The sequence below is a fragment of the Schistocerca gregaria genome, chromosome 2, assembly GCF_023897955.1.
Source record: "Schistocerca gregaria isolate iqSchGreg1 chromosome 2, iqSchGreg1.2, whole genome shotgun sequence".
Lineage (NCBI taxonomy): Eukaryota > Metazoa > Arthropoda > Insecta > Orthoptera > Acrididae > Schistocerca > Schistocerca gregaria.
In genome coordinates this window covers 251,695,220-251,722,221 of record NC_064921.1, presented here as the reverse complement: position 1 = coordinate 251,722,221, position 27,002 = coordinate 251,695,220, and the positions used below count along the sequence as shown (strand labels likewise).

Here is a 27,002-nt window from a genome sequence, read left to right as displayed (position 1 = left end):
CTGTGGAAGACCTTCAATGCAAAAGATAGCGGATAACACTTGGATGGTGGCAGATGACGTCGTGGAAGACATCCGGACAACAAAAGGAAAATTACTGAATGAATCTACCACTACCAACCATCGAGCATTCCAGAATGGACCAGCAAAATTGATGTGTAAGTGTTGCCAAGGGGAAGTGGCTTTTGGCCATGGAAAGAATTTCCGCGGTGGTTCTGATTGTTGTTCGGCACACACCATGCAAGAAGAGCACATATTCGTAATCGCGGCATCGATTCCGAACCAGGTACAGTGCTGATGAGCAAGTTGTTTCGTTCTCACTATACCCCAATGTCCTTGATGGAGAAGCTGTAAGACAGAGGACTGTAACGAACATGGTACCACGACCCTGGACTGATCATTATCAGAACGCAACAGCAAAACACCACGTCGTACAAAAAGCCTCTCCTTGTGAGCAAAAAATCGGCGAACCAACGGGTCCCTGATCTGTGACTTTGACAAGGGCCATTGTGTACCAACAAAACACAGAACGGGAGCAAGGACAGGGTCGGCAGCTGTGGCTGTAGCTACACGACGAAAATCAATCGGAAACGATTCGACCATGTCATCGGTTTCCGCATCAATGAACAAGCAAGCAAGTTCAGAGGAATCGAATGCCCTATCCTCAGCAACAGGCAAGTGGGACAACGCATCGGCATTTCCGTGCTTAGCAGTGGTCCGATACAAGATATCGTAGCGGTACTGCGAGAGGAAAATAGACCAGCGAATGAATTTCTGCGTTGTACGTGGAGGTACAGGATTGGTCGGATGAAAAAGCAATGTCAAAGGTTTGTGGTCTGTGATTATGGTAAAGTGATGACCATACAAGAAATCATGAAACTTTGTAACACCAAATACGAGAGCCAATGCTTCGTTGTCGATCTGTGAATAATTTCTTTGCGCAGACAAGAGCAATTTGGACGCAAAGGCAATAGGGCGATCGTGCGATCCATCTTTGTGAGCAAGCACAGCACCGATCCCGAAATCAGATGCATCCACCATCAACAAAAGGGGCTTCCGGGGATCGAATGGCGTAAGGCAAGTATTGGAAAGCAACGCCGATTTCAACTGGCGAAAGGCACGTTCGCATTCTGTCGTCCAGTCGAATGGAACACTCTTACGGCGTAAGCGATGAAGCGGAGCTGAAATGGAAGAGGTGTGTGGAATATATTTATTATAATAGTTGATTTATCCCAACACACTCTGTAGCTTCTTCAAATTCTGCGGCGATGGCAAGTCTTGTATGGCACGAAGGTGCGTGGGACTGGGATGTATGCCTTGGGCATTGATTACATGTCCCAGGTATGGCAAGTCCCGAGCAAAAAACACATATTTGTCGCAACACCTGAAATAATGTTCGGAGATTGGCCAAATTTTCTTCTTCCGTCTTTCCGGAGATCACAGTATCGTCCAGATGATTTGCTGCAGTAGGGACCGACGCACAAACAGTTTGTAGATATTGCTGAAACAATGCAGGAGTGGATGCACACCCAAATGGCAGTCATTTGAATCGATACAAACCAAGATGCGTGTTAACCACCAAAACGCACTGGGATTCTTTGTCCACTGGTATTTGCAAGTACGCGTCTGCCAGGTCCAACTTCGTAAAATATTTACCCGGGCACAGTTTGTCAAAAAGATCTTCCGGGCGGGGTAAAGGAAAAGTTCCAATCACTAGTTGTGGATTCACTGTTGCCTTGAAGTCCACACAAAGTCTCAATTTGCCAGACGGTTTTGGCAAAAAGGGTGATGCCCATAGAGAAGCTTGCACACGTTCAATTACACCTTGAGATTCCAAATCGTGTAATGTTTTTGCGACCTCATCACGCAATGCGTGGGGAACATTGAGCGCTCTGAAAAATTTCGGTTGCACGTTTACTTTCAGTTCCAAATGTGCTTTATAGTTCTTAGCGCAACCGAGCTCCGGTGCAAAAATGTCTGCAAATTCTTCACATAGACGAGAAACACAGTCTGAAGGCACAGTCTGGTTCACTGAGAGGACCTGGTTTACTATAGACAAGTTAAACAACTGAAATCGTAACCAAACAAGTTCACTGCAGAAGAAGAATGAAGGACGTGAAATGACACAAGTTTTGTTTGTCCTCTGAATGTTGCAAGAAGGCTGCACTGTCCTAACACAGGGATAGCTTGACCGGAATAACTACTTAAATTAACCTTTGCGACACACAATGGAGGTGTGCCCAGCAGTTTGTAAGTGTCTTGATTGATCAGTGAAACTGCAGCTCCGGTATCGAGCTGGAATGGTATCACTTTGCTGTTAATGTCCAAGTCTACAAAAAGTTTATTGTCCTGCTGACGACAAGAGCGACTGTCTCGTGCAACATGAACTGACACTGGTACATAATCACTTGCAACTTGACGGGAGTTCCGGTGATGTCGACGCACACTATTTTTGGGATGAACACAGTCACTGTTAGAGAGAGTGGCACTGCGCGGAGTGGAATGAACTACATGAATTTCCATGGGCGAAATTTCGCGACCCTGAGTATCCTTGGTTCAATTCCGATTCCGGCGCGAAGCAAAGGGCCTGGAACGGTTTTGAGCTTCCAATATGAGCTTTTTCTGGCAAACACTCTGAACATGTCCTTTTTTATTACAAGAAAAGCAAACAGCTTGGCGTGACGGGCAATTCTCACGCGAATGTTTAGTAGCACACTGCGGGCATGATCTGATCAGTGCATTTGCATGCCTGCGTGGCACACGTGGCTGAGAGCCTGGCGGCAGCAGCGCGGCCAGTCCGCGGGCTGTTTACTGCTCCGTGCAGCTGGCCTGGCAGGCCGGTTAACCTGACACACTGCTGGCGAAGTTTCAAATGATACCTGAGCAAAGTCAAGTGTGTCCTGCCGATCCAATATGTCCATCACTTATTGGAGGGAGGGATTTACTAGTTTCAAAATGTGTTCCCTTATACGAACATCAGAAACGTTCTGTGCAATTGCATCACGTACCATAGTATCTGAATAAGGGAGTCCATATTGACACTCAAAAGCACAATCCCTAGTAAGGCCTTGCAAGGTTGCAACCCACTCCCTATTAGTCTGACCTGCCATACGTTTTGTATGAAAGAAAGTATACCGTTTCGCAACTACATTGACTGATTCTTTGAAATATGCATCTAATGCAGACAAAATTTCTTCGTAGGACAGGGTTGCTACATCGCGTCGGGGAAATAATTTGACTGTCACATGGTACGTGGTCACCCCGACGGATGAAAGCAGAAAAGGCTGCGGCTCGTTACCTTGAATTCTGTAGGCGGCGAGATGGAATCCAAATTGGCGTGACCACTCCGTCCAGCTTTCCAGTGCAGCATCAAAAGGTCGAAAAGTGTGTGCAACAGCATGTTGTGGCGGTGTTAGCGGTGAAGCGGCTGCTGCCGCATCGTTTTGCATCGCACGTTGACCCTGGACGAGCTGTCCAAGGGCATCCAGTAAGGCCTGCGTCTGCTGATTCTGTAAGCGATAAAATTCGGAGAGTACATCTGAAGATTGTGGTGAAGCCATTACACAAGTAAATCAGGGCAATATTGATACGAATGTGGTTTTGCCATTACACAAGTAAATCAGGGCAATATCGATACGAACATGGTTTTGCCTCTTTGCCAATGTTGTGGTTGGCAGGAGAGCCAACTGTGTTTTTCTAAAGGAGGCCAAAATGCACGCGTTTTAGCTCACGCAGGCTGGCGTGAGGTCTGGAACATGACAAGGGAATTAGAATTGAGAAAAACGGACATAGCTGATGGAATACTTAACTTTAATCAATTCATGGAGAACGTCGCTCTTTATGGTACATGATTCACAATATCAATAGTACGGATATTGGTGCCTTGCTAGGTCATAGCAAATAACGTAGCTGAAGGCTATGCTAACTATCGTCTCGGCAAATGAGAGCGTATTTACTCAGTGAACCATCACTAGCAAAGTCGGCTGTACAACTGAGGTGAGTGCTAGTAAGTCTCTCTAGACCTGCCGTGTGGCGGCGCTCGGTCTGCAGTCATTGATAGTGGCGACACGCGGGTCCGACGTATACTACCGGACCGCGGCCGATTTAAAGGCTACCACCTAGCAAGTGTGGTGTCTGGTGGTAACACCACAAGTACTGCAGCATATTTGACAATGAGGAAAAACACTTGTCAAAGTAGAGTAGAATAATTCTTCTGGAAATGAGCTTAACCAAAGATTGAGGATTTTGTTAACACTATACATGGATACTCATGATTATGAAATACAAGTAAGGTTAAACATTGATACAAAAATGCATGTGATAGCTTTGTGTCACAAAAATGCACTACACCAATAAAACTTTTATTCATTGTGTTGCACAGTTCCATCAACAGAATCCTTCAGTTATAATGATTTACAACAGTTTGAACATGTTGATAGCTACAGCTTTTACAGTGCTGATGATTCTTTTTTTGAGCAGTGCTTTCATTCCAATCTTTATAAACACTTTATAATTTCATATTTTTTGCTCCAGGACAACAGGTGAGGGCTAAAACATATTGTTATGCTGTTGGTTGATTCTACCAAGCAGCAACAAATAAGCAAGTGATAAAGCACATAAATTTCTTTGGTCTTAAAGGAGTATCTTTATCTACTGCGATACTGATAGTGATCTCAGGTTCTGTAAGCTTTATAGGTTCTTGTAAGTAACTACCACAAAGCAAATTAATATTTTCCCTAAGATTTTAGAAAAAAAATTATGAAATCAAAGGAAACAAGAAAGTCATACTTTTGCATCAGTTACAGTAACAAAAAAACTTCTTTTTTTTCAGGAGAATGGCTCTCAAAGGACTTCATGTTGTTGAGCTGGCTGGTCTTGCTCCAGCGCCATTCTGTGGTATGATTCTGGCTGAATTTGGAGCTACAGTTGTCAGAATAGATAAGGTATTATTGCTAACATTCTTTATCCATTATTCCATACCTCAGTTTATAATGACTCAATAAATATTTATTAATGCAGGTCAGTGATGGGAATGTATTTGATTGCATAGCAAATGGAAAGAAGTCAGTAGCAATTGACGTAACTCATCCTAAAGGAGCAGCAATTTTCAGACACTTATGCAAAACTGCAGATGTTCTGATAGAACCATATAGAAAAGGTATGTACTGTATACATTAAGTAGCATTAAAAAATCATCCATGATATAATTTTTCACCTGTTTGTATCAACAGAATCAGTGATTGTTATATTTATAAATAAAACGTATTATATTGCCCATTTACTTATCCATGCTGTGAACAGCACAAGCACAAACAGAGTGAGGTGAAGCAGTGGTTTATGCACTGGACTTGCATTCTAGAGGATGATGGTTCAGATCTGCATCTGGCCATCAAGATTTGAGTTTTCTGTGATTTTCCTAAATTGCTCCAGTTAAATGCCAGGGTGGTTCCCTTGAAAGGGCACGGATGATTTCCTTCATCATCACTGAAACAGCCCAAGCTTGTGCCCCATTTCTAATGATGGACCTTGGTGTTGATGAAGCATTAAATCCTTATCTTCTTCATTTTATAAAAGCCCAATGTCTAAGGTTATCAGATTTTGCTATAAAACTCATAAAAGTTTTGTCATATTCAGTGAACACTTACACAAAAATATGAAAAAAGGAAATACTTATGAATAGTTGATTGATGTGTGGTGCCGACACACACTCAACAGCCAGGGACTTAACTACCTTATGAGCTAACAGACCATTTGTTGAGTAAGAACACATGCTCACACTTACAATTGTGTGATCAAGACTTTACTGTAATTATTTAAGTGCTGAACAAACACACACTGATGACACCACTTAGCTTTGGATTTCTTGTTTGAACTGTTTGAAATAATTGTGAAAAATAATGCTATCTGTAGTTTTATCATAGGTATACATTCATCTTTTAATTCTACAGGAAAAAAAAAACATATACATATGGCCACTGTCAACTATTAAATTTTTGTTGGTTCTGCCTATGTATGATGAACAGTCATAAAGCTTAATCAACACCTAAAAAATAGTTATTTAATTATTTTTTGTTTGTTTGTAGGTACATGTCTACAGTCCTGGTACACAATGAAATCACCAAAGCAAAAGACTGTAGCATGCCAATATAGTAGCCAAAACAAAATGGCAGAACCCACCTCTGTTTTGTCAGTGGTCTGTGCTATTATATTTTGTCTCTTCCAGAGGCCTGCTGTGGTGCTTTAGTGTGGCGATTTCAATGTGTACCAGAACTGCTGACATGTATGTGCAAACAAACAATAAATTAATAATGTAACCTTTTTTTTTTTTTTAAGACGATAATTTCGAATTAATGACTATCCCTCTTACTTGCAGGGCAGGAAATACTGTGTTTATTTTGTATGTGTATCATATTTTATTGTATTAGCTATGTCATCTTTACACAGTTTTAAACAAAATATTGTAATACTTCTCCTCTGGGCACTGTGGACAAGACGGGGCACTTAAGCCATAACTGGTATAACTGTGTGTGTGTGTGTGTGTGTGTGTGTGTGTGTGTGTGTGTGTGTGTGTGTGTGTGTGTGTGTTCTTTGTTTGTTTCATGCATCATTTGCACAATAAACCTTAATGATGTGGAATGAGTCATTTTACATACATACCAAAACTTAAGTTTTAAATATGGCTACATTTTGGACACTTATAAAATTATTACTGTTGTTTTTTTTTTTTTTTTTTTTTAAAAAAAATCTGTAGATGTGAGTTAACAATTCCTAACAACCACCTCTTACATGTTACAGTAATAGAAATTATTTTGCAGAATAGAAGGAATTTTCTAAGAGAAACTTCTTTAGTGTGTTTCGAAATTTTGCTTTATCTGTTGGACGTTTTATATCACTGGATAAATTATCAAAGATTTATGTTGCAGCACAAAGGGTCCATTTTATGCTAGAAACAACCTTAATGTGGAGTAATGAATATCATTTTTCTTTTGGTATTGAAGTTATGTACATCATTGTTTCTTTTGAAATGCAGTGGATGATTTAGAACAAACTTTGTGAGGGAATAAATATGGCGTGAAGCAGTTGTTAGACTGACCAACTCCTGAAACAATGTCTACCTGATAATCATGGGTGTGCACCACATATTACTCTTACAGCACATTTTTGAGCAATGAAGACTTTAAGAAAGAAAGACGAGGTGCCCCAGAACATAATTCCAGATGTCACTATTGACTGAAAATATACGAAATATGTCCGCTTACTGCTTTGTCTCTTCCCAAGGTTTGCAATGATTCTAAGTGCAAATGTGGCTGAACTAAGTTGTTCTAGGAGTTCCAAAATGTGCTTTTTCCATTTTAAATTCCCACCAACATGAACATATTAGAATTTTGAAGTTTTCACCCTATTTATTATTTCCTCACCATTTGTTGCACTTATCATTGGTGTGGTACCCCTAAATGTGCAGAACTGAATATCTTGTGTCCGTTGGAAATTGAGGGTGAGATTATTCACAGAAAACCATTCAGTGATACTTTTAAGAACATTGTTTACTAACTGTTTCTTCTGTTTCTGCATGTATCCTTGAACTGATTACAATACTAGTGTCATCTGCAAGAAGGACTAATTTTACGTGTATATTAAGCAGAAGATCATTTACATATATGAGGAACAATAGTGCGCCTAAGATTGAGCCTTGGGGAACCCCATATGTGATTTCATTCCAGTCAGAATATTGTCCATGGTCTGCATTGGTTGAAATACGAAGTACAACTTAGACAATGGGCATTCGGTGTGATCTGTTGCATGAATTTTTAAGCATCTGACTGCATTTCCTCACAGCATATGTGCATGAATTTATTAGGACTCTTACTTTAAGGGTTTTTTTTTTTTTTTTTTTTTTTTTTTTTTTTTTTTTTTTTTTTTTTTAATACTGAGAATACAATAATTTTTCTAGTTCATGTGTCCACGAAAGTCTCTGTTAATAGTGCAGCGCAGTTTATCATTAAAAAGAGAATTATCTTGTATATGTACAAACTAGATAGAGTTGATAATTTAAATTCTTTACACTCGTATTCACAGGATTCTTGAAGTTTTAGTTTCCCTATGCATCTGATGGTTTTCTTTTGAAGTTTTAAAATGCTCATAATACATTCATATGCTATTCCTCCCCAACTGGTATACAGTACAATACACATGAAAAGATAAGCCTGTAGTAAAATTTAAATAATGGTTCTGTATCCATTACAGAGGACATTTTCTTTTAAAAATATGTTTATACCTCATTTGGAGTGGATTGTGGAAATGTCGTTTTTCACATCAGAAATTTGTCACATCTTTCCCAAGAACCTATTACAATCCACTCTTATGTCTGTACCCCCAATGCTAAGAATAAGATACTGAGTTGTTGGTCTGGTTTGTTCAAAACTTTGTGCATGCTGTTTTCTTTTTATTTATGCACACATTATTTTCTCTGAAATACTTTGTGCCATTTGTATTTCCTCACTGGCTCGTCTCTCTCTAGTTCCTTTACTGTCACTACACACTAGTAGAATTGTCATGGGCATACATGATCACCTTGGCATTTACTGGGCATATCACTTACATAAGAGTAAGAGTAGAGATCCTAGTACTGAATCCTGAGCTCCTTCATATGTTACCTCAAAAAAATCAGAATAAACACTTTTTCAAAATTACCAGAGTTAGGGCTTTATTTTTCGGTGCTCCTGTATATTTTCAAGGAAAGTTTAAATGTTGGAAGAATTCACTCTTATGCCATAGCAGAGAATATTTCTCTTGAAGAATTCTCTAATAGACACAGTTGAAAGCTCTGGGAAGATCTAATTGTACACTGGATACTTTCCTGTGACCTAGAGCTTCAGAACATGGTAAATTTTTTAAGATGATCATGAAATTATCTGTTTTACTATTTTTAGACTCTAGATGTACCCATCTCAAATTTTGAAGCAACTATATTACCTGTTAATTACTATTTTTTTTATAAACTGGGTGAGGATCCAGTGCCATGTTACAGCTTACTCTTGGCAGAATTAGTTTTATGGTCAGATAAGCCAATGGTGATATTGTGCAGTCACTTACATGTTTTGTAGATCATAATTGTGACCACTCACTATGATATGAAATGAATCAGTTTCATGATTATAATATACATTCTCATTGAAATATCTCTCTCTCTCTCTCTCTCTTTCTCATGGGGAAAGTTATGTATGTCCAAAATCGGATATTCTCCATAATGCAAATGTTGCAGAGCCTACATGTTAAGATGATCTGTAATATGTGACACATTTTAAGATTCTTATGAATATAAATACCTAAGAAATTAGAATAATCTGTCTCTCTATTTATTCACTCCCATGTATTGTTTATAATGATGTGGTCAGGTGTTGTGCATTGTCCAGCGACACTACACTTCTATATAACTAGTTACTAAAAACAAATATGATGTAACTTACCAAACAAAAGCGTTGGTATGTCAATAGAGATACTAACAAACACAAACACACACACAAAAATATGTAAAGGCAAAGAGTTTGGGCAGAGATGTCAGTTGCGGCGGAAGTACAGAGGCAAAGATGTTGTTGAATGCCAGGTGAGGTATGAGTGTCTGCAACTAGAAATTAGCAGAGGTTGAGGCATGGTGGGTTACGGGAAGAGAGGATATATTGAAGGGCAAGTTCCCATCTCCGGAGTTCTGATAGGTTGGTGTTAGTGGGAAGTATCCAGATAACCTGGATGGTGTAACATTGTGCCAAGATGTGCTGGCCATGCACCAAGTCATGTTTAGCCACAGGGTGATCCTCATTACCAACAAACACTGTCTGCCTGTGACCATTCATGTGAATGGACAGTTTGTTGCTGGTCATTCCCACATAGAAAGCTTCACAGTGTAGGCAGGTCAGTTGGTAAATCATGTGGGTGCTTTCACACGTGACTCTGCCTTGGATCATGTACACCTTCCGGGTTACAGGATTGGAGTAAGTGGTGGTAGGAGGGTGCATGGGACAGGTTTTATATTGGGGGGGGGGGGGGGGGGGCGGTTACAAGAGTAGGAGCCAGAGGGTAGGGAAGGTGGTTTGGGGATTTCATAGGGATGAACCAAGAGATAACAAAGGTTAGATGGAAGGTGGAAAGACACTCTTGGTGGAGTGGGGAGGATTTCATGAAGGATGGATCTCATTTCAGGGCAGGATTCGAGGAAGTTGTATATTTACTGGAGAGCCACATTCAGAGTCTGATCCAGTCCCGGAAAGTATCCTGTCACAAGTGGGGCACTTTTGGGGTTCTTCTGTGGGAGGTTCTGGGTTTGAGGGGATGAGGAAGTGGCTCTGGTTATTTGCTTCTGTACCAGGTCGGGAGGGTAGTTGCAGGATGCGAAAGCTGTTTTCAGGTTGTTGGTGTAATGGTTCAGGGATTCAGGACTGCAGGAGATTCGTTTGCCGTGAAGACCTAGGCTGTAGGGAAGGGAGCATTTGATATGGAATGGATGGCAGCTGTATAAATGGCGGGTACTGTTGCTTGTTGGTAGGTTTGATGTGGACGGATGTATGACATTGGCCATTGGACTGATGGAGGTCAACGTCAAGGAAAGAGGCACGGGATTTGGAGTAGGACCAGGTGAATCTGATGGAACCAAAGGAGTTGAAGTTGGAGAGGAAATTCTGGAGTTCTACTTCACTGTGAGCCCAGATCATGAAGATGTCATCAATAAATCTGTACCAAACTTTGGGTTGGCAGGCCTGGGTAACCAAGAACGCTTCCTCTAAACAACTCCCTTTAATTGTTCCCTTTAATTGTTGGTATGTCTGGCCTTCAAAAGTGAAGAAGTTGTGAGTCAGGATGAAGCTGGCTAAGGTAATGAGGAATGAGGTTTTAGGTAGGGTGGCAGGTGATCGGCGTGAAAGGAAGTGCTCCATCGCAGTGAGGCCCTGGACGTGCAGAATATTTGTGTATAAGGAAGTGGCATCAATGGTTACAAGGATGGTTTCCAGGGGTAACAGATTAGGTAAGACTTCCAGGTGTTTGAGAAAATTGTTGGTGTCTTTGATGAAGGATGGGAGACTGCATGTAATGGGTTGAGGGTGTTGATCTACGTAGGCAGAGATTCATTCTGTGGGGGCTGGGTAACCAGCTACAATGGGGCGGCCGGGATGATTGGGTTTGTGAATTTTAGGAAGTAGGTAGAAGGTAGGGGTGCGGTGTGTCGGTGGGGTCAAGAGGTTGATGGAGTTAGGTGAAAGGTTTTGTAGGAGGTTTAAGGATTCCTTGAAGCTCTGCCTGGACATTAGGAATGGGATTACCTTGGCAAACTTTGTATGTAGTGTTGTCTGAAAGCTGACGCAGTCCCTCAGCCACATACTCCTGACGATCAAATACCACAGTCTCGGAACCCTTGTCCACCGGAAGAGTGACGATGGATCGGTCAACTTTCAGATCACGGATAGCCTGGGCTTCAGCTGTGGTGATGTTGGGAGTAGGATTAAGGTTTTTCAAGAAGGATTGAGAGGCAAGGCTGGAAGTGAGAAATTCCTGGAAGGTTTGGAGAGGGTGATTTTGAGGAAGAGGAGGTGGGTCCCGCTGTGACGGAGGATGGAACTGTTCCAGGCAGGGTTCAATTTGGATAGTGTCTTGGGGAGTTGGATCATTAGGAGTAGGATAAAGATTATTTTTCTTCATGGCAAAGTGATATTTCCAGCATTAGAGTACGAGTGTAAGACAGTAAATCTTTGACGAGGGCTGTTTGGTTGAATCTGGGAGTAGGGCTGAAGATGAGGCCTTTGGATAGGACTGAGGTTTTGGATTGGGAGAGAGGTTTGGAGGAAAGGTTAACTACTGAATTAGGGTGTTGTGGTTCCAGATTGTGTTAGTTAGAATTTTGAAGTTTTGGGGGGAGTGGAGCTGGAAGTGGGAGACTGAGTAGGTGGGAGAGACTGGGTGTGTGTGCAATGAGGTTGAGGTTTGCTGGAAAGGTTGTGGAGGGTGAGTGAGTTGCCTTTCCGGAGGTGGGAAACCAGGATATTAGATAGTTTTTTGAGGTGGAGGGTGGCATGCTGTTCTAATTTGCAGTTGGCCTGTAGGAGGATGCTCTGAACAGCCTGTGATGTGGGAGAGGAAAGATTGAGGACTTTTATTAAGGATAGGAGTTGATGGGTGTGTTCATTGGCTGAGTTGATGTGTAGGTGAAGGATTAGGCAGGTGAGGGCTATGGATTGTTCAGTTTGGAACAGGTATAGGGACTGATGGAAAGAAGGATTGCAGCCAGGGATGGAAACTTTAAGTATGAGGCCTTTGGGGGTAATGCCAAATACCAGACAAGCCTGAGTAAATAAAATATGGGAGCGTAATCTGGCTAGGGCGAAGGCATGTTTGCGGAAGGAATGTAAATAAAACTTAATGGGATTGTTGTGGGGATGTTGTGAGGGTGACGTGGTATTAGAAGGTGCAACATGAGGCTGAAATGAAAATAAAAATATATGGGGAGAGATAAAGGTGAACTAGAAAGCAACTGAAGATCTCGTGTGAAAAAGTCAAAAAGGTGTTGGTTAAAGCTGAGCTATGTTGATCCTGTGGTGAACTAGGGTTGTTAACACACTGCACCCCTACCTTCTACCTACTTCCTAAAATTCACAAACCCAATCATCCCGGCCGCCCCATTGTAGCTGGTTACCAAGCCCCCACAGACTGTATATCTGCCTACGTAGATCAACACCTTCAACCCATTACATGCAGTCTCCCATCCTTCATCAAAGACACCAACCACTTTCTCAAGCGCACTTCCTTTCACGCCGATCACCTGCCACCCTACCTAAAACCTCTTTCCTCATTACCTTAGCCAGCTTCATCCTGACTCACAACTTCTTCACTTTCAAAGGCCAGACATATCAACAATTAAAGGGAACAGCCATGGGTACCAGGATGGCCCCCTTGTACGCCAACCTATTTATGAGTCACTTAGAGGAAGCCTTCTTGGTTACCCAGGCCTGCCAACCCAAAGTTTGGTACAGATTTATTGATGACATCTTCATGATTCACCTGGTCCTACTCCAAATCCCGTGCCTCTTTCCTTGACGTTGACCTCCATCAGTCCAATGGCCAGTGTCATACATCCATCCACATCAAACCCACCAACAAGCAACAGTACCTCCATTTAGCCAGCATCCATTCCACATCAAACGGTCCCTTCCCTACAGCCTAGGCCTTCGTGGCAAACGAATCTGCTCCAGTCCCGAATCCCTGAACCATTACACCAACAACCTGAAAACAGCTTTCGCATCCTGCAACTACCCTCCCGACCTGGTACAGAAGCAAATAACCAGAGCCACTTCCTCATCCCCTCAAACCCAGAACCTCCCACAGAAGAACCCCAAAAGTGCCCCACTTGTGACAGGATGCTTTCCGGGACTGGATCAGACTCTGACTGTGGCTCTCCAGCGAGGATACAACTTCCTCAAATCCTGCCCTGAAATGAGATCCATCCTTCATGAAATTCTCCCCACTCCAACAAGAGTGTCTTTCCACCTTCCACCTAACCTTCGTAATCTCTCGGTTCATCCCTATGAAATCCCCAAACCACCTTCCTTACCCTCTGTCTCCTACCCTTGTAACTGCCCCCAGTGTAAAACCTGTCCCATGCACCCTCCCACCACCACCTACTCCAGTCCTGTAACCCGGAAGGTGTACACGATCAAAAGCAGGGCCACGTGTGGAAGCACCCACGTGATTTACATACTGACCTGCCTACACTGTGAAGCTTTCTATGTGGGAATGACCAGCAACAAACTGTCCATTCACATGAATGGACACAGGCAGACAGAGTTTGTTGGTAATGAGGATCACCCTGTGGCTAAACATAACTTGGTGCATGGCCAGCACATCTTGGCACAATGTTACACCATCCGGGTTATCTGGATACTTCCCACTAACACTAACCTATCAGAACTCCGGAGATGGGAACTTGCCCTTCAATATATCCTCTCTTCCCGTAACCCACCAGGCCTCAACCTCCGCTAATTTCAAGTTGCCGCTGCTCATACCCCACCTGGCATTCAACAACATCTTTGCCTCTGTACTTCCGCCTCGACTGACATATCTGCCCAAGCTCTTTGCCTTTACATTTGTCTGCTTGTGTCTGTATATGTGTGGATATGTGTGTGTGTGTGTGTGTGTGTGTGTGTGTGTGTGTGTGTGTGTGTGTGTGTAGGTAAGTTTTTCCGCTCCCCAGATTGGAATGACTCCTTACCTCTCCCTTAAAACCCACATCCTTTTGTCTTTCCCTCTCCTTCCCTCTTTCCTGATGAAGGAACCGTGGGTTGCCAAAGCTTGAATTTTGTGTGTGCGTTTGTGTTTGTTAGTGTCTCTATCAACATACCAACACTTTTCTTTGGTAAGTTACATCATCTTTGTTTTTAGATATATTTTTCCCACGTGGAATGTTTCCCCGTGTCATATTTAACTAGTTACTAACTTTGAAGTGTCCGAATTAATAAAGAAATCATCAACTGAGGGATGGGTTGTAACCCATATTTGGGTAGCTGTGGTGGATGAATTTTCTAAATTATAACACTCTCAAATACTGAGTAGAGTTTCATGATAGAAATTTTTGCATATGGAATCTATTAAAATCAATGCACATACTGGGTGAGCCCATGTCCAGTGATTGATAGATGCAGATGATGATTAATCTGAGTAGTGCAATTTCTACTATATAGTGCTCTGTGTTTGTCATCACTTAAAGACTACATTAAATTGTAAGCTGACTCTTGATAGAATTCAACATCTTCTTCTCCTGTAATCAGTTCTTTAGAATTTTTCTACAAAATGGCATCCTGACTGTGAACAGTGAGCAACATCTTTGTTCCTGTCAATTCTCAGCATTACAGATTGTGATACATTGTATTAATTATTTTTATTATCCAGCAAGTTATGGTAAAATGTAAGTCATTTGGTGGAGTAAAGGCAATCACTCTCCAAATAGCAAGTGTCAGGTTGTTGACAGGCACACAAAACACACACACTACACTAGCTGAAACAAAAATTTGTCCAAAAGCTAGAAAATTTTCATTCTTTTATGTGTACCTGTCACAATGACTCAGTGCTTCAACTATTTGATGTTTGGTCTCATTTACTCCAAAAGTATTTTTATAAGTAGGTTATATTACTTTTATTGCCTCAATACTTTACTTATTTCTTGCAGTATTGTACAACTGCATGAAATGGCATACATAACTGTTTCAAGACGTCTGTCTCAAGACCCCAGTGTATGTGTATCAGTAGCATGGAATAGGATGAAAACAAGATTACTCACCACATGATGTTTACTTATTTGAGTGTACCTGCTGTGTTCTGGTACACTGCTCAAAATGAATATATCTAAGACATTGATGAGAAATAACTTTGTAATAGAAACCAGTTGTTATCAGTTATTTATGGGCAAATAATGATTGTTGACTTGCAGCTGGTTATGTGCTTTCAGATGAAACACCATCCTTCAAAGTTTCGAAATATCCATAAAACTGATTCTCTTTTTCTTAAAAAGATATGTTGCTAGTTCAAAGTGAAGTAACAAAATATTTTTCCTAAAATTTATCTGTATTCCTTTTATGATAGGTGTGATGGAAAAGTTGGGACTTGGACCAGAAATACTGCTTGCTGACAACCCTTCTTTGATATATGCCAGACTTACAGGATATGGTCAGAGTGGCACCTATTGTGAAAAAGCAGGACATGACCTAAATTATGTGGCAATGAGTGGTAAGTAATGTTTAAGTCAGTAACTTATTAAGTAAAATGTGTTCAAGAAAATTAAATTCAAAAGTTTGTGCTGCAGTGACAAATTGAAAAGAAATTCAAATTTTCAATTACAGCATTTGCTAATGAAAGGTGATAAATTCAAACATATTTACTGCTAGCTTTCTCATGTTTTGAGGAGGTTCTCTTCGTGCTGCAATTACATTTTAAAATATGTTTATTCTGCACTGAGAGGGAATGTTACATGAACATTTGACAATATAAATTCTGATTATAATATGGTGCTGGGGATGGAAGAAAAAAATCATGGCAGGAAATGACTCACACCAACCTACTGTACAATTCATTATGGTCTGTGTAAAAAGATTCAAACTTTGATATTAGCATTATGTGTTGAAAACAAATTATTGCTTTTGTTGCTTCTCGCAATGAAAACTAATTTAGGAATTAAGTATGATATAGCATCATTTAAGCGCATCATACACTGCCGGGAAGGTAGGCATACAACCTGCTATGAGAGCAAAAATGGTGGCAGGTATTCCAGGCAGGACATCATGGAGTTTCTTCCAGAAACTGCTGGGATGTGAACGCATTGCGTTTGGCAGTGAAAATGCCTGTTTGATACAGTGTCACACAGCATACACTGCAGAGTCTGACTCGCCCTGCATTAGTGTTTCCACAAACACACGCTTGCGTTTGGTACTGTGAGAAATGGATGGGAAGTTGAGTGCTTTTCTTGAGAGGAAAGGGCAGACATGTACTGTGCTTATGGCACAATGGATAGAAATGCTCTCATGCTCAACAGTTGTGGATTCAGCAGTTTATGGATCAGCAAGTGCCAAATCCATGCACATTCACTGCCACCCACAGCTGCCTAAGAGAGATAGGTGCACTTCAGTTTTCCACTAATGTATTGTAATGGCACCTGTGCTTCTAAGGTCATCATTGAAACACAGTAAATTCATATTGCGATGCAGATGCGAAGGCTGGACAGATGCAGTCGTTAATGCACAGTGCATATGCCAGAGTTTGTAGAGAAGTTAATAGCACTACTGAAAAACACGCCCTGAACAAGCTCACTGAGTGTTGCTTGCAAAATGGATGTAAGCCGTTCCACAGTGTGCCATGTCTTCAAAAAGTTCTAGCACTTAACTTAGAAGATTTCCCACATTTCATCGACTTCTGCCAGTGGTTTTTGCAGAAGTGTGCCATTCAACCTGAATTCCTACACTATATACGTTGTACGGATAAGGCATCCTTTACAACAGAAGGTGTCTTCAAGAGCCACAAAATGTGGGCATGAAAAGATCTGCACATTACCTTAGTTCATGGTCAAGAGGAGCACTTTGCTGTCATTGTTTGTTCTGGTTTGGTAGGCAATAATCTGATTGGTCCATACATGCACCCAGATAACTAAATGCGAACAAATGCTTAATCTATATTAAAAACAAAGATTCCAAGACTTACCAAGCGAGAAAGCGCCGGCAGACAGGCACAATGAACAAAACACACAAACACACACACAGAATTACTAGCTTTCGCAACCGATGGTTGCTTCTTCAGGAAGGAGAGGGAAAGACGAAAGGATGTGGGTCTTAAGGGAGAGGGTAAGGAGTCATTCCAATCCCGGGAGCGGAAAGACGTCCCTTAGGGGGAAAAAAAGGACAGGTGCACACTCGCACACACACACACATGCACACATATCCATCCACACATACACAGACACAAGCAGACATATTTAGGCAAAGAGTAAGGGCAGAGATGTCAGTCGAGGCGGAAGTACAGAGGCAAAGAAGTTGTTGAAAGACAGGTGAGGTATGAGCGGCGGCAACTTGAAATTAGCGGAGGTTGAGGCCTGGCGGATATCGAGAAGAGAGGATATACTGAAGGGCGAGTTCCCATCTCCGGAGTTCGGATAGGTTGGTGTTGGTGGGAAGTATCCAGATAACTCGGACGGTGTAACACTGTGCCAAGATGTGCTGGCCGTGCACCAAGGCATGTTTAGCCACAGGGTCATCCTCATTACCAACAAACACTGTCTGCCTGTGTCCATTCATGCGAATGGACAGTTTGTTGCTGGTCATTCCGACATAGAAAGCGTCACAGTGCAGGCAGGTCAGTTGGTAAATCACGTGGGTGCTTTCACACGTGGCTCTCCCTTTGATCGTGTACACCTTCTGGGTTACAGGACTGGAGCAGGTGGTGGTGGGAGGGTGCATAGGACAGGTTTTACACCGGGGGTGGTTGCAAGGGTAGGAGCCAGAGGGTAGGGAAGGTGGTTTGGGGATTTCATAGGGATGAACCAAGAGGTTACGAAGGTTAGGTGGACGGCGGAAAGACACTCTTGGTGGAGTGGGGAGGATTTCATGAAGGATGGATCTCATTTCGGAGCAGGATTTTAGGAAGTCGTATCCCTGCTGGAGAGCCACATTCAAGGTTTGATCCAGTCCCGGGAAGTATTCTGTCACAAGTGGGGCACTTTTGGGGTTCTTCTGTGAGAGGTTCTGGGTTTGAGGGGATGAGGAAGTGGCTCTAGTAATCTGCTTGTGTACCAGGTCGGGAGGGTAGTTGCGGGATGCGAAAGCTGTTTTCAGGTTGTTGGTGTAATGGTCGAGGGATTCAGGACTGGAGCAGATTCGTTTGCAAAGAAGGCCTAGGCTGTAGGGAAGGGACCGTTTGATATGGAATGGGTGGCAGCTGTCATAATGGAGGTACTGTTGCTTGTTGGTGGGTTTGATTTGGACGGATGTGTGAAGCTGGCCATTGGACAGATGGAGGTCAACGTCTAGGAAAGTGGCATGGGATTTGGAGTAGGACCAGGTGAATCTGATGGAACCAAAGGAGTTGAGGTTGGAGAGGAAATTCTGGAGTTGTTCTTCACTGTGAGTCCAGATCATGAAGATGTCATCAATAAATCTGTACCAAACTTTGGGTTGGCAGGCTTGGGTAACCAAGAAGGCTTCCTCTAAGCGACCCATAAATTGGTTGGCATACGAGGGGGCCATCCTGGTACCCATGGCTGTTCCCTTTAATTGTTGGTATGTCTGGCCTTCAAAAGTGAAGAAGTTGTGGGTCAGGATGAAGCTGTCTAAGGTGACGAGGAAAGAGGTTTTAGGTAGGGTGGCAGGTGATCGGCGTGAAAGGAAGTGCTCCATTGCAGCGTGCGGGATATTTGTGTATAGGGAAGTGGCATCAATGGTTACAAGGATGGTTTCTGGGGGTAACAGACTGGGTACGGGCAGACAGTGTTTGTTGGTAATGAGGATCACCCTGTGGCTAAACATGCCTTGCTGCACGGTCAGCACATCTTGCACAGTGTTACACCGTCCGAGTTATTTGGATACTTCCCACCAACACCAACCTATCCGAACTCCGGAGATGGGAACTCGCCCTTCAGTATATCCTCTCTTCTCGATATCCGCCAGGCTTCAACCTCCGCTAATTTCAAGTTGCCGCTGCTCATACCTCACCTGTCTTTCAACAACTTCTTTGCCTCTGTACTTCTGCCTCGACTGACATCTCTGCCCTTACTCTTTGCCTAAATATGTCTGCTTGTGTCTGTGTATGTGCGGATGGATATGTGTGCGTGTGTGTGTGTGTGTGCGCGAGTGTACACCTGTCCTTTTTTCCCCCTAAGGGAAGTCTTTCCGCTTCCGGGATTGGAATGACTCCTTACCCTCTCCCTTAAAACCCACATCCTTTCGTCTTTCCCTCTCCTTCCTGAAGAAGCAACCATCGGTTGCGAAAGCTAGTAATTCTGTGTGTGTGTTTGTGTGTTTTGTTCATTGTGCCTGTCTGCCGGCGCTTTCCCGCTTGATAAGTCTTGGAATCTTTGTTTTTAATATATTTTTCCCATATGGAAGTTTCTTTCTATTTTATTTACAAATGCTTAATCTTCTTTAGAAAAACACTGCCAAAGTTCTTCAAAATGACCCACTCAACATGCAACAGTATTTGGTACAATGCCCAAGCAATGTGAAATAATTTGTACGAGACCTTCCTTGAGAAGTGGATAGGGTCTGGTGAGCTGGTGGCATTGTCTGCATGTTCCCCCTGATTTGATGCTCCTTGATTTTTTTCATCTGGGAATAGCTGAAATCTGTTATTTATAAAAGCCCTGTTGATATGGATGAAGAGCTGATAGCATAAATTATGGCAACATTTGATTCACTCTCACTCTGCCAGGTTCTTATCAAAGGGTGAAACAATCACTCTGGCATTGTTGCACAGTGTGGATTCAAACAAGAGTGCATAATTTTGAGCATTTATTTTGTAAATATTTTAAATAAAGGTATGAAATGTCAACACCATCTCTCTGAAATGACATTGTGAATAGCAGCACCAGTGCATGATAGGAGTGCAACTGGGTGGGGGTAAGGAGGAGGCTGTGGCGGGCAGGGGGAGGGATAGTATGGTGGGAGTGGCAGACAGTGAAGTGTTGCAGTTTAGATGGAGGGTAGCAGAGAAGGTGCGGAGGGGGGAAGGGGTAAATAGCGGAATGGAGAGAAATAAAAGAAATGAATAGAAATTAAAAGACTGGGTGTGGCGGTGAAATGACGGCTGTGTAGTGCTGGAATGGGAACAGGGAGGAAGCTGGATGGGTGAGGACAGTGACTAACGAAGGTTGAGGCCAGGAGAGTTACAGGAACATAGGATGTATTGCAGGGAAAGTTCCCACGATGCTGCATCTGCATCTGTACATATACTCCGCAAACTGCTGTTAGGTGCTTGGCAGAGGGTAGTTGCCATTGTACCAGTCTTTATGATTTCTTCCCATTCCATTCACATATGGAGTATTGGAAGGATGGGTGTTTAAATGCCTCTGTGCTTGTAGTAATTATTCTAATATTATTCTCATGATCACTATGTGAGTGATGCACAGGAGATTGTAGTATATTCCTAGAGTCATCATTTAAAGCTGGTTTTCACAATTTTGTTAACAGACTTTCTTGGGAAAGTTTACATCTATCTTTTAAGAGTCTTCCAGTTCAGTTCCTCCAGTATAGCTGTGACACCCTCCCATGGATCAAAGAAACCTGTGACGATTCGTGCTGCCTTTGTTTGCATAAGTTCAGTATCCCCTGTATCCCCCAGCAAAGGCACTGCTGGCGGGCAGTGTGGTCCACTTATCAAGTTTTGATGTGTGGGCAGAATAGTTACTGCAAGCTATATACTGCAAAAAAGAGGACATTTTCACCAGTCTGTGCGACAGCTCACCTGAAGATGACTGGCAGGTGTCCAGTTGAAATATCATGTGAGGTATTAAACGACGACCAGCGCAGGCCCAAAATTTGTTTGAACAGTCAAATCACCGGGAAAATTTTAAAATTCACGACAAGTAAACTGATGTTTTCTCTAAAGTTTTTGATTACTTTAGGAGATGAATTTGGTGGGCGAAAGAAGGATCCAGTTATCATTTTATGCCCACTCCTGATATTGAGTCTTGCCCACTCACATACAGCTTCGATTTATATCTCAGTGGATCTGAGTTTGTTGTCTACTGTGACAAAAACACCACCCCCTTTTCCCATTTTCCTGTCCTTTTGATATAAATTTAAATTTTCCCCAGAAATCTCACTGCTATCACTTTCAAGTTCCAACCAGTTTTGTGTACCTAATATTATGTGAGTTTCACCACTTTTCATGAGCTTCAAACTCTGACAATTCATTGCAAATGCTTCATCATTTTACCATTAGAATTTTAATAATCACCTATACAAGGCATTTCTTTTGATCTTATGCAGATGCTTGTGGATTTACTACGGATATCATTACCTGGATCAGATGGAGAGGTCCTTAATCTAAGAAACCCTTGTGTGCACACTACACACAGTCAACTACCTTAGTAGCAGCCTCTTATGTGTAGTGCACACCTGACCCATTTAGGGGGACTCTACAGTATTCAAACAAATGACACAAGTCCAGGAAATTGCAGCCAAACTTGTCACAGAACATTCGAAGTCTCTGGTTCAGTCCTTCATTTGACGGAGTACCATGGTCCACGATTAGTTACAGGGAAAATGCTTTAATTGTGAGCTTTGTGGAATCCTATGTGCAATGCTGGTCTCCTCAGATTTTTTGCCAGTCACTGGAATGACTGAAGTATGACCTTGGAGCCTAGCAATAGGCATATATGTTCCAACATGCACCACAATCTGAAATTGGTTGCACCCTGTTCCCTCATTGTTTACTGAGAACCTCTTCAACGTGCTGAATGAGGCCCCCAAGCATACACGCTGAGTGCACTTGGTGTCCTTTCCTGCCTTTGCAGCCATTTCCCTGAGGGCTGCCATCATTTACTGTACATTTGAATTGCTTACAATTAATAGATCCCAAATTAATAGACCCCTGTCCCCTAATTAATAGACCCCTACCCCTTTGTATTCGCATCCTCTTGAAATCAGAAAAAACATGTTTCCCAAAATAAGTGAAGTGAGTCCCACGGGCTCAGTTTCAGTTTGAGACAGGATCTCAAACATATTGCATGCTGAGTGCTCCCTGGTCCCTGTGCACACTGTACAGGATGCCTAAATCTACCATTGACTTGCCTGTCACAGACAGACAGCCGATGACAGTTTCTATGTTTTCTGCAAAGAAGACAGGATTCACAGGAGTGGACTGTACTTGAGATCCTTCTGGTACCGGTTTCACATGCACCCAAATCTCAGAAGCTCTTCCAACGCACCAGTTCACAGCAGCTGCCAATCATTTGACAGTTGTCTGAATTCCAGCTGCTTACAAATGTCAATCAACTCATCCCATGTTCAAGAACAACATTCACAGTGTGGCTGCATTTTGACTGGTGCAGTGTATTACAAGACACTTAACAAATAACTTTAAATCAAACCCAATGATTGTATTTCAGTTTGTTGAGCTACAACATTGCTTATTTCATATGAGAATTGAAGCAAGCACACAAAACAAGATTTCTGTTAAGGCAACACAAAAACCTGTGGTAAAAGCTACCAGTTTCCTAAAACATTTTGAGATTATTATAGTTGCTAGAAAACTCGAAAACAGAGTTAATTTATGATAAATGCAGATGATACATGCATTCCATTTTTAAGGGAAAACTAGATGTAACACAATATGTTAGAATATCAGCTACATTAACTAAATCACAAATGCTGATTTACTGCAGGTTGTTCATAGATTATGCAAAGGACAGTAGTAGCTTCCAAAAATTCTAAAAATACATGTTTATTTGCTTTAAATAAAATAGAAAGAAACTTCCACATGGGAAAAATATATTAAAAACAAAGATTCCAAGACTTACCAAGCGGGAAAGTGCCGGCAGACAGGCACAATGAACAAAACACACACACACACACACACACACACACACACACACACACACACACACACACACAGAATTACTAGCTTTCGCAACCGATGGTTGCTTCTTCAGGACTGTGAACCACAAACGTTGATTCGCTATGAAAAAATTAAGTTTCCAAAACACTCGTACTGGTAACTTACAATGACCAGAAGTTCTCAAAAATGACATAATTGTGCAATGAAATTAGAGAATGATTGTTGTGAAGGAGGCTAGGCATACCGTTCTCAAAAATTTTAGAAGAGCACAATTCCATTTAAGCCTACAATTGACAACAACAGTAAGAGTTTGTGGTACTCGCATATGTTTGAAATTTCATAATATATCACAATGCAAAGAGGTCTTCATATGATTAAAGAAAGATTAGGCAGAAGCAACGGAAACAGTAAAATATGTGAATCCAGAACTTAAAATTGACACACAAATCTTGTACACGTGATCTCACACAAAGGAAAATTCCAAAGTAAGCTTTAATGGAGTACTGTATGACTCATTCTCCCAGTCCTCTCATTTTTTACTTTCATTTTAGAAACATCCTGCATAAAGAAAATAATAAAATGAATTAGGGAATACTTAAAGTAAATATAATTCTAAGTCAGATCCACTTAATGTTTATTGCTGCTTAACAACTACACTCACATTATAAAGTAGGTATAACATTGTTGACACTTACTGAAACAGGATAGAAATGTATTTCACAGTCAATCAGATGCAGTTAGTGGAAACTTCCTTGAAATATACATACTCTCAAGAAGAAATAAACTGTTGTAGGAAATACATTGTTTTTTTTTTTTTTTTTAAATTATTGATAAGCTATTTCCCTGGCTGTTTCATTGTTCCCTAGATAAAGTTCATAACAATAATACTAATGATGATGATGATGATGATGATGATAATGATAATAATAATAATTATTATAATTATAATTATACACTGGCCACTTACAGGTTTTATCAATGACTATCTCTATTTAAAAATTCCTCTTTGGTAAAGAGAGAACTGTCAGGGAAACATGTTTAATCTATATTTGAAAACACTTCTGCTATCTATCATATATGTTATTTCTGTGGATATATAGTTGAAGAGTTTGTTAGCTGCATACTTTACTTCTTTCTGTGCCAAAGTTGGCATTAAAGGGCAATGCAAATCATTTTTCCTTCTAGTGTTGTAAGTCTGAATATCCCTCTTATTCTCAAATTTGGATGGCTTGTTGATGGCAAATTTCATAACTGAATAAGTTTACTGTGAGGCTGTGGTTAATATTTCCACTTGCTTAAAGGAATACCTGCAAAATGTGAGTGAATTTCGTACTTAATTCTAATTGCTTTCTTTTGTGCAATGAATATATTTGGCCTAAGTGAGCAGTTACCTGAAATATTACCTATTAGAAATCAGTGAATGAAAATATACAAACTATGATAACTTACTGATTTCTGTAGCCCTACAAATGGGAATTATTCTTGTGGCAAAAGTATCTGAACCTAAATGTTGTAGCAGGTGTATTATTTGGTTTTTCCAGTTTAAATTTTTGTCAAACCTAAGAACTAAATTTTCTACCATGTTTATGATTTCTTGTTGGCATACTAGGTTAGTAGGAAGTAGAAACTTTTTTGACAGTATTAAACTGAATGAACTGCATTTTTTTTTCACAATTTAAAGCTAGCCCATTTGTGCAAAATCATTCAGTAATTTTCACAAAAACATAATTTATTATGTTCTCTGTTGATGCTTACTTCTCAAAATGCATGTATCATCTGCAAACAGATCTAATTTGGCCTCCTTATTCAAATAAAATGGCAGATCATTAACATAAAGCAAGTACAGCATTGGGTCAATAACTGAAACGTGTGGCACTCAAATTGTAATTTCTCCAATGCAGATGATGCGGCAACCCTCATTGTATTACTAGGACGTCCTAGAGTAACTTTCTGTTGGCTGTGAGCGCCAGGTGGTGCCAGTAAGTTTACATATGATGTTCTGGGCAGATATTTCTAGATTTGTTTCTTGGAAATGATCTCTGAGTGTAAGAATGTGGTCCAACTTTACTCCCAGGTATTTTGGAGTATTGTAGTGGCATAATTATTGTCCTCTCCAGGTCTGTAAAGGACACAGTTTAGGCACTTTTGGTTACAAGATTTGGTATCCATGAACATGCATCCCACTTTTTTTATCTTCATAATTGTTGATTTTTTGTGGTATGATAGGCAGTAAATCAGAGCTTATGTACACCTCTACTCCACATCCTCATCTGTTACATCAGCCATGTGTTAGGAAGAAATGGTCAATTAGACTTATGGAACTGGTGGGAACGTTTGGTTTGAGCCATCTCTGTGATAGAAGTATTAGATAGATTTCTATATCTTGATAAAAAAGGTGGAACTCATTAAGATGAGATGGAAGAGATCAGACATTTGCATGTGTGACATGGTGCATAGTGTGTTCAGGTAGAGTGTGCATGAGGACACTGCTGGTTGATATGACATCTAGCTTTGGGTCAGTGCCCACACAGGAATGTGCTGGGGTGGAGGGTACTGGAGATGAAAGCAGCTCAGGTAGTTTTCGCAGCACTCGTGAGAAAGCAGAGCGATGGTAGGAAAACACATCTCGCTATACAGAGCAAAAATAATTGACAAGCAACAGTATTAAAAGTAAGGCAAAGAGAATAAAAACAGATTACATCTACATCTACATCCATACTCCGCAAGCCACCTGACGGTGTGTGGCGGAGGGTACCCTGAGTACCTCTATCGGTTCTCCCTTCTATTCCAGTCTCGTATTGTTCGTGGAAAGAAGGATTGTCGATATGCTTCTGTGTGGGCTCTAATCTCTCTGATTTTATCCTCATGGTCTCTTCGCGAGATATACGTAGGAGGGAGCAATATACTGCTTGACTCTTTGGTGAAGGTATGTTCTCGAAACTTTAACAAAAGCCCATACCGAGCTACTGAGCGTCTCTCCTGCAGAGTCTTCCACTGGAGTTTATCTATCATCTCCGTAATGCTTTCGCGATTACTAAATAATCCTGTAACGAATAGCGCTGCTCTCCATTGGATCTTCTCTCTCTTCTATCAACCCTATCTGGTACGGATCCCACACTGTTGAGCAGTATTCAAGCAGTGGGTGAACAAGCGTACTGTAACCTACTTCCTTTGTTTTCGGATAGCATTTCCTTAGGATTCTTCCAATGAATCTCAGTCTGGCATCTGCTTTACCGACGATCAACTTTATATGATCATTCCATTTTAAATCACTCCGAATGCGTACTCCCAGATAATTTATGGAATTAACTGCTTCCAGTTGCTGACCTGCTATTTTGTAGCTAAATGATAAGGGATCTATCTTTCTATGTATTCGCAGCACGTTACACTTGTCTACATTGAGATTCATTTGCCATTCCCTGCACCATGCGTCAATTCGCTGCAGATCCTCCTGCATTTCAGTACAATGTTTCATTGTTGTAACCTCTCGATACACCACAGCATCATCTGCAAAAAGCCTCAGTGAACTTCCGATGTCACCCACCAGGTCATTTATGTATATTGTGAATAGCAACGGTCCTATGACACTCCCCTGCGGCACACCTGAAATCACTCTTACTTCGGAAGACTTCTCTCCATTGAGAATGACATGCTGCGTTCTGTTATCTAGGATCTCCTCAATCCAATCACACAATTGGTCTGATAGTCCGTACGCTCTTACTTTGTTCATTAAACGACTGTGGGGAACTGTGTCAAACGCCTTGCGGAAGTCAAGAAACACGGCATCTACCTGTGAACCCGTGTCTATGGCCCTCTGAGTCTCGTGGACGAATAGCGCGAGCTCGGTTTCACACAACCGTCTCTTTCGAAACCCATGCTGATTCCTACAGAGTAGATTTCTAGTCTCCAGAAAAGTCATTATACTCGAACAT

At 41.5% G+C, this 27,002-nt stretch overlaps 1 protein-coding gene across 9 annotated transcripts in view; it reads left to right on the top strand.

Annotated features, from left to right (window-relative positions):
• Positions 1–27,002, top strand: part of LOC126336797 (alpha-methylacyl-CoA racemase) — a 176,437-nt gene that overhangs the window by 110,958 nt on the left and 38,477 nt on the right. For all 9 annotated transcript variants that reach the window (XM_050000828.1, XM_050000832.1, XM_050000824.1 and 6 more), the window contains 3 exons: positions 4,829–4,940; positions 5,017–5,155; positions 15,616–15,759. In XM_050000828.1, coding sequence (XP_049856785.1) covers positions 4,833–4,940; positions 5,017–5,155; positions 15,616–15,759 — 391 coding nt within the window. In that variant the 5' untranslated portion in view covers positions 4,829–4,832. The remainder of the gene's footprint in view (positions 1–4,828; positions 4,941–5,016; positions 5,156–15,615; positions 15,760–27,002) is intronic.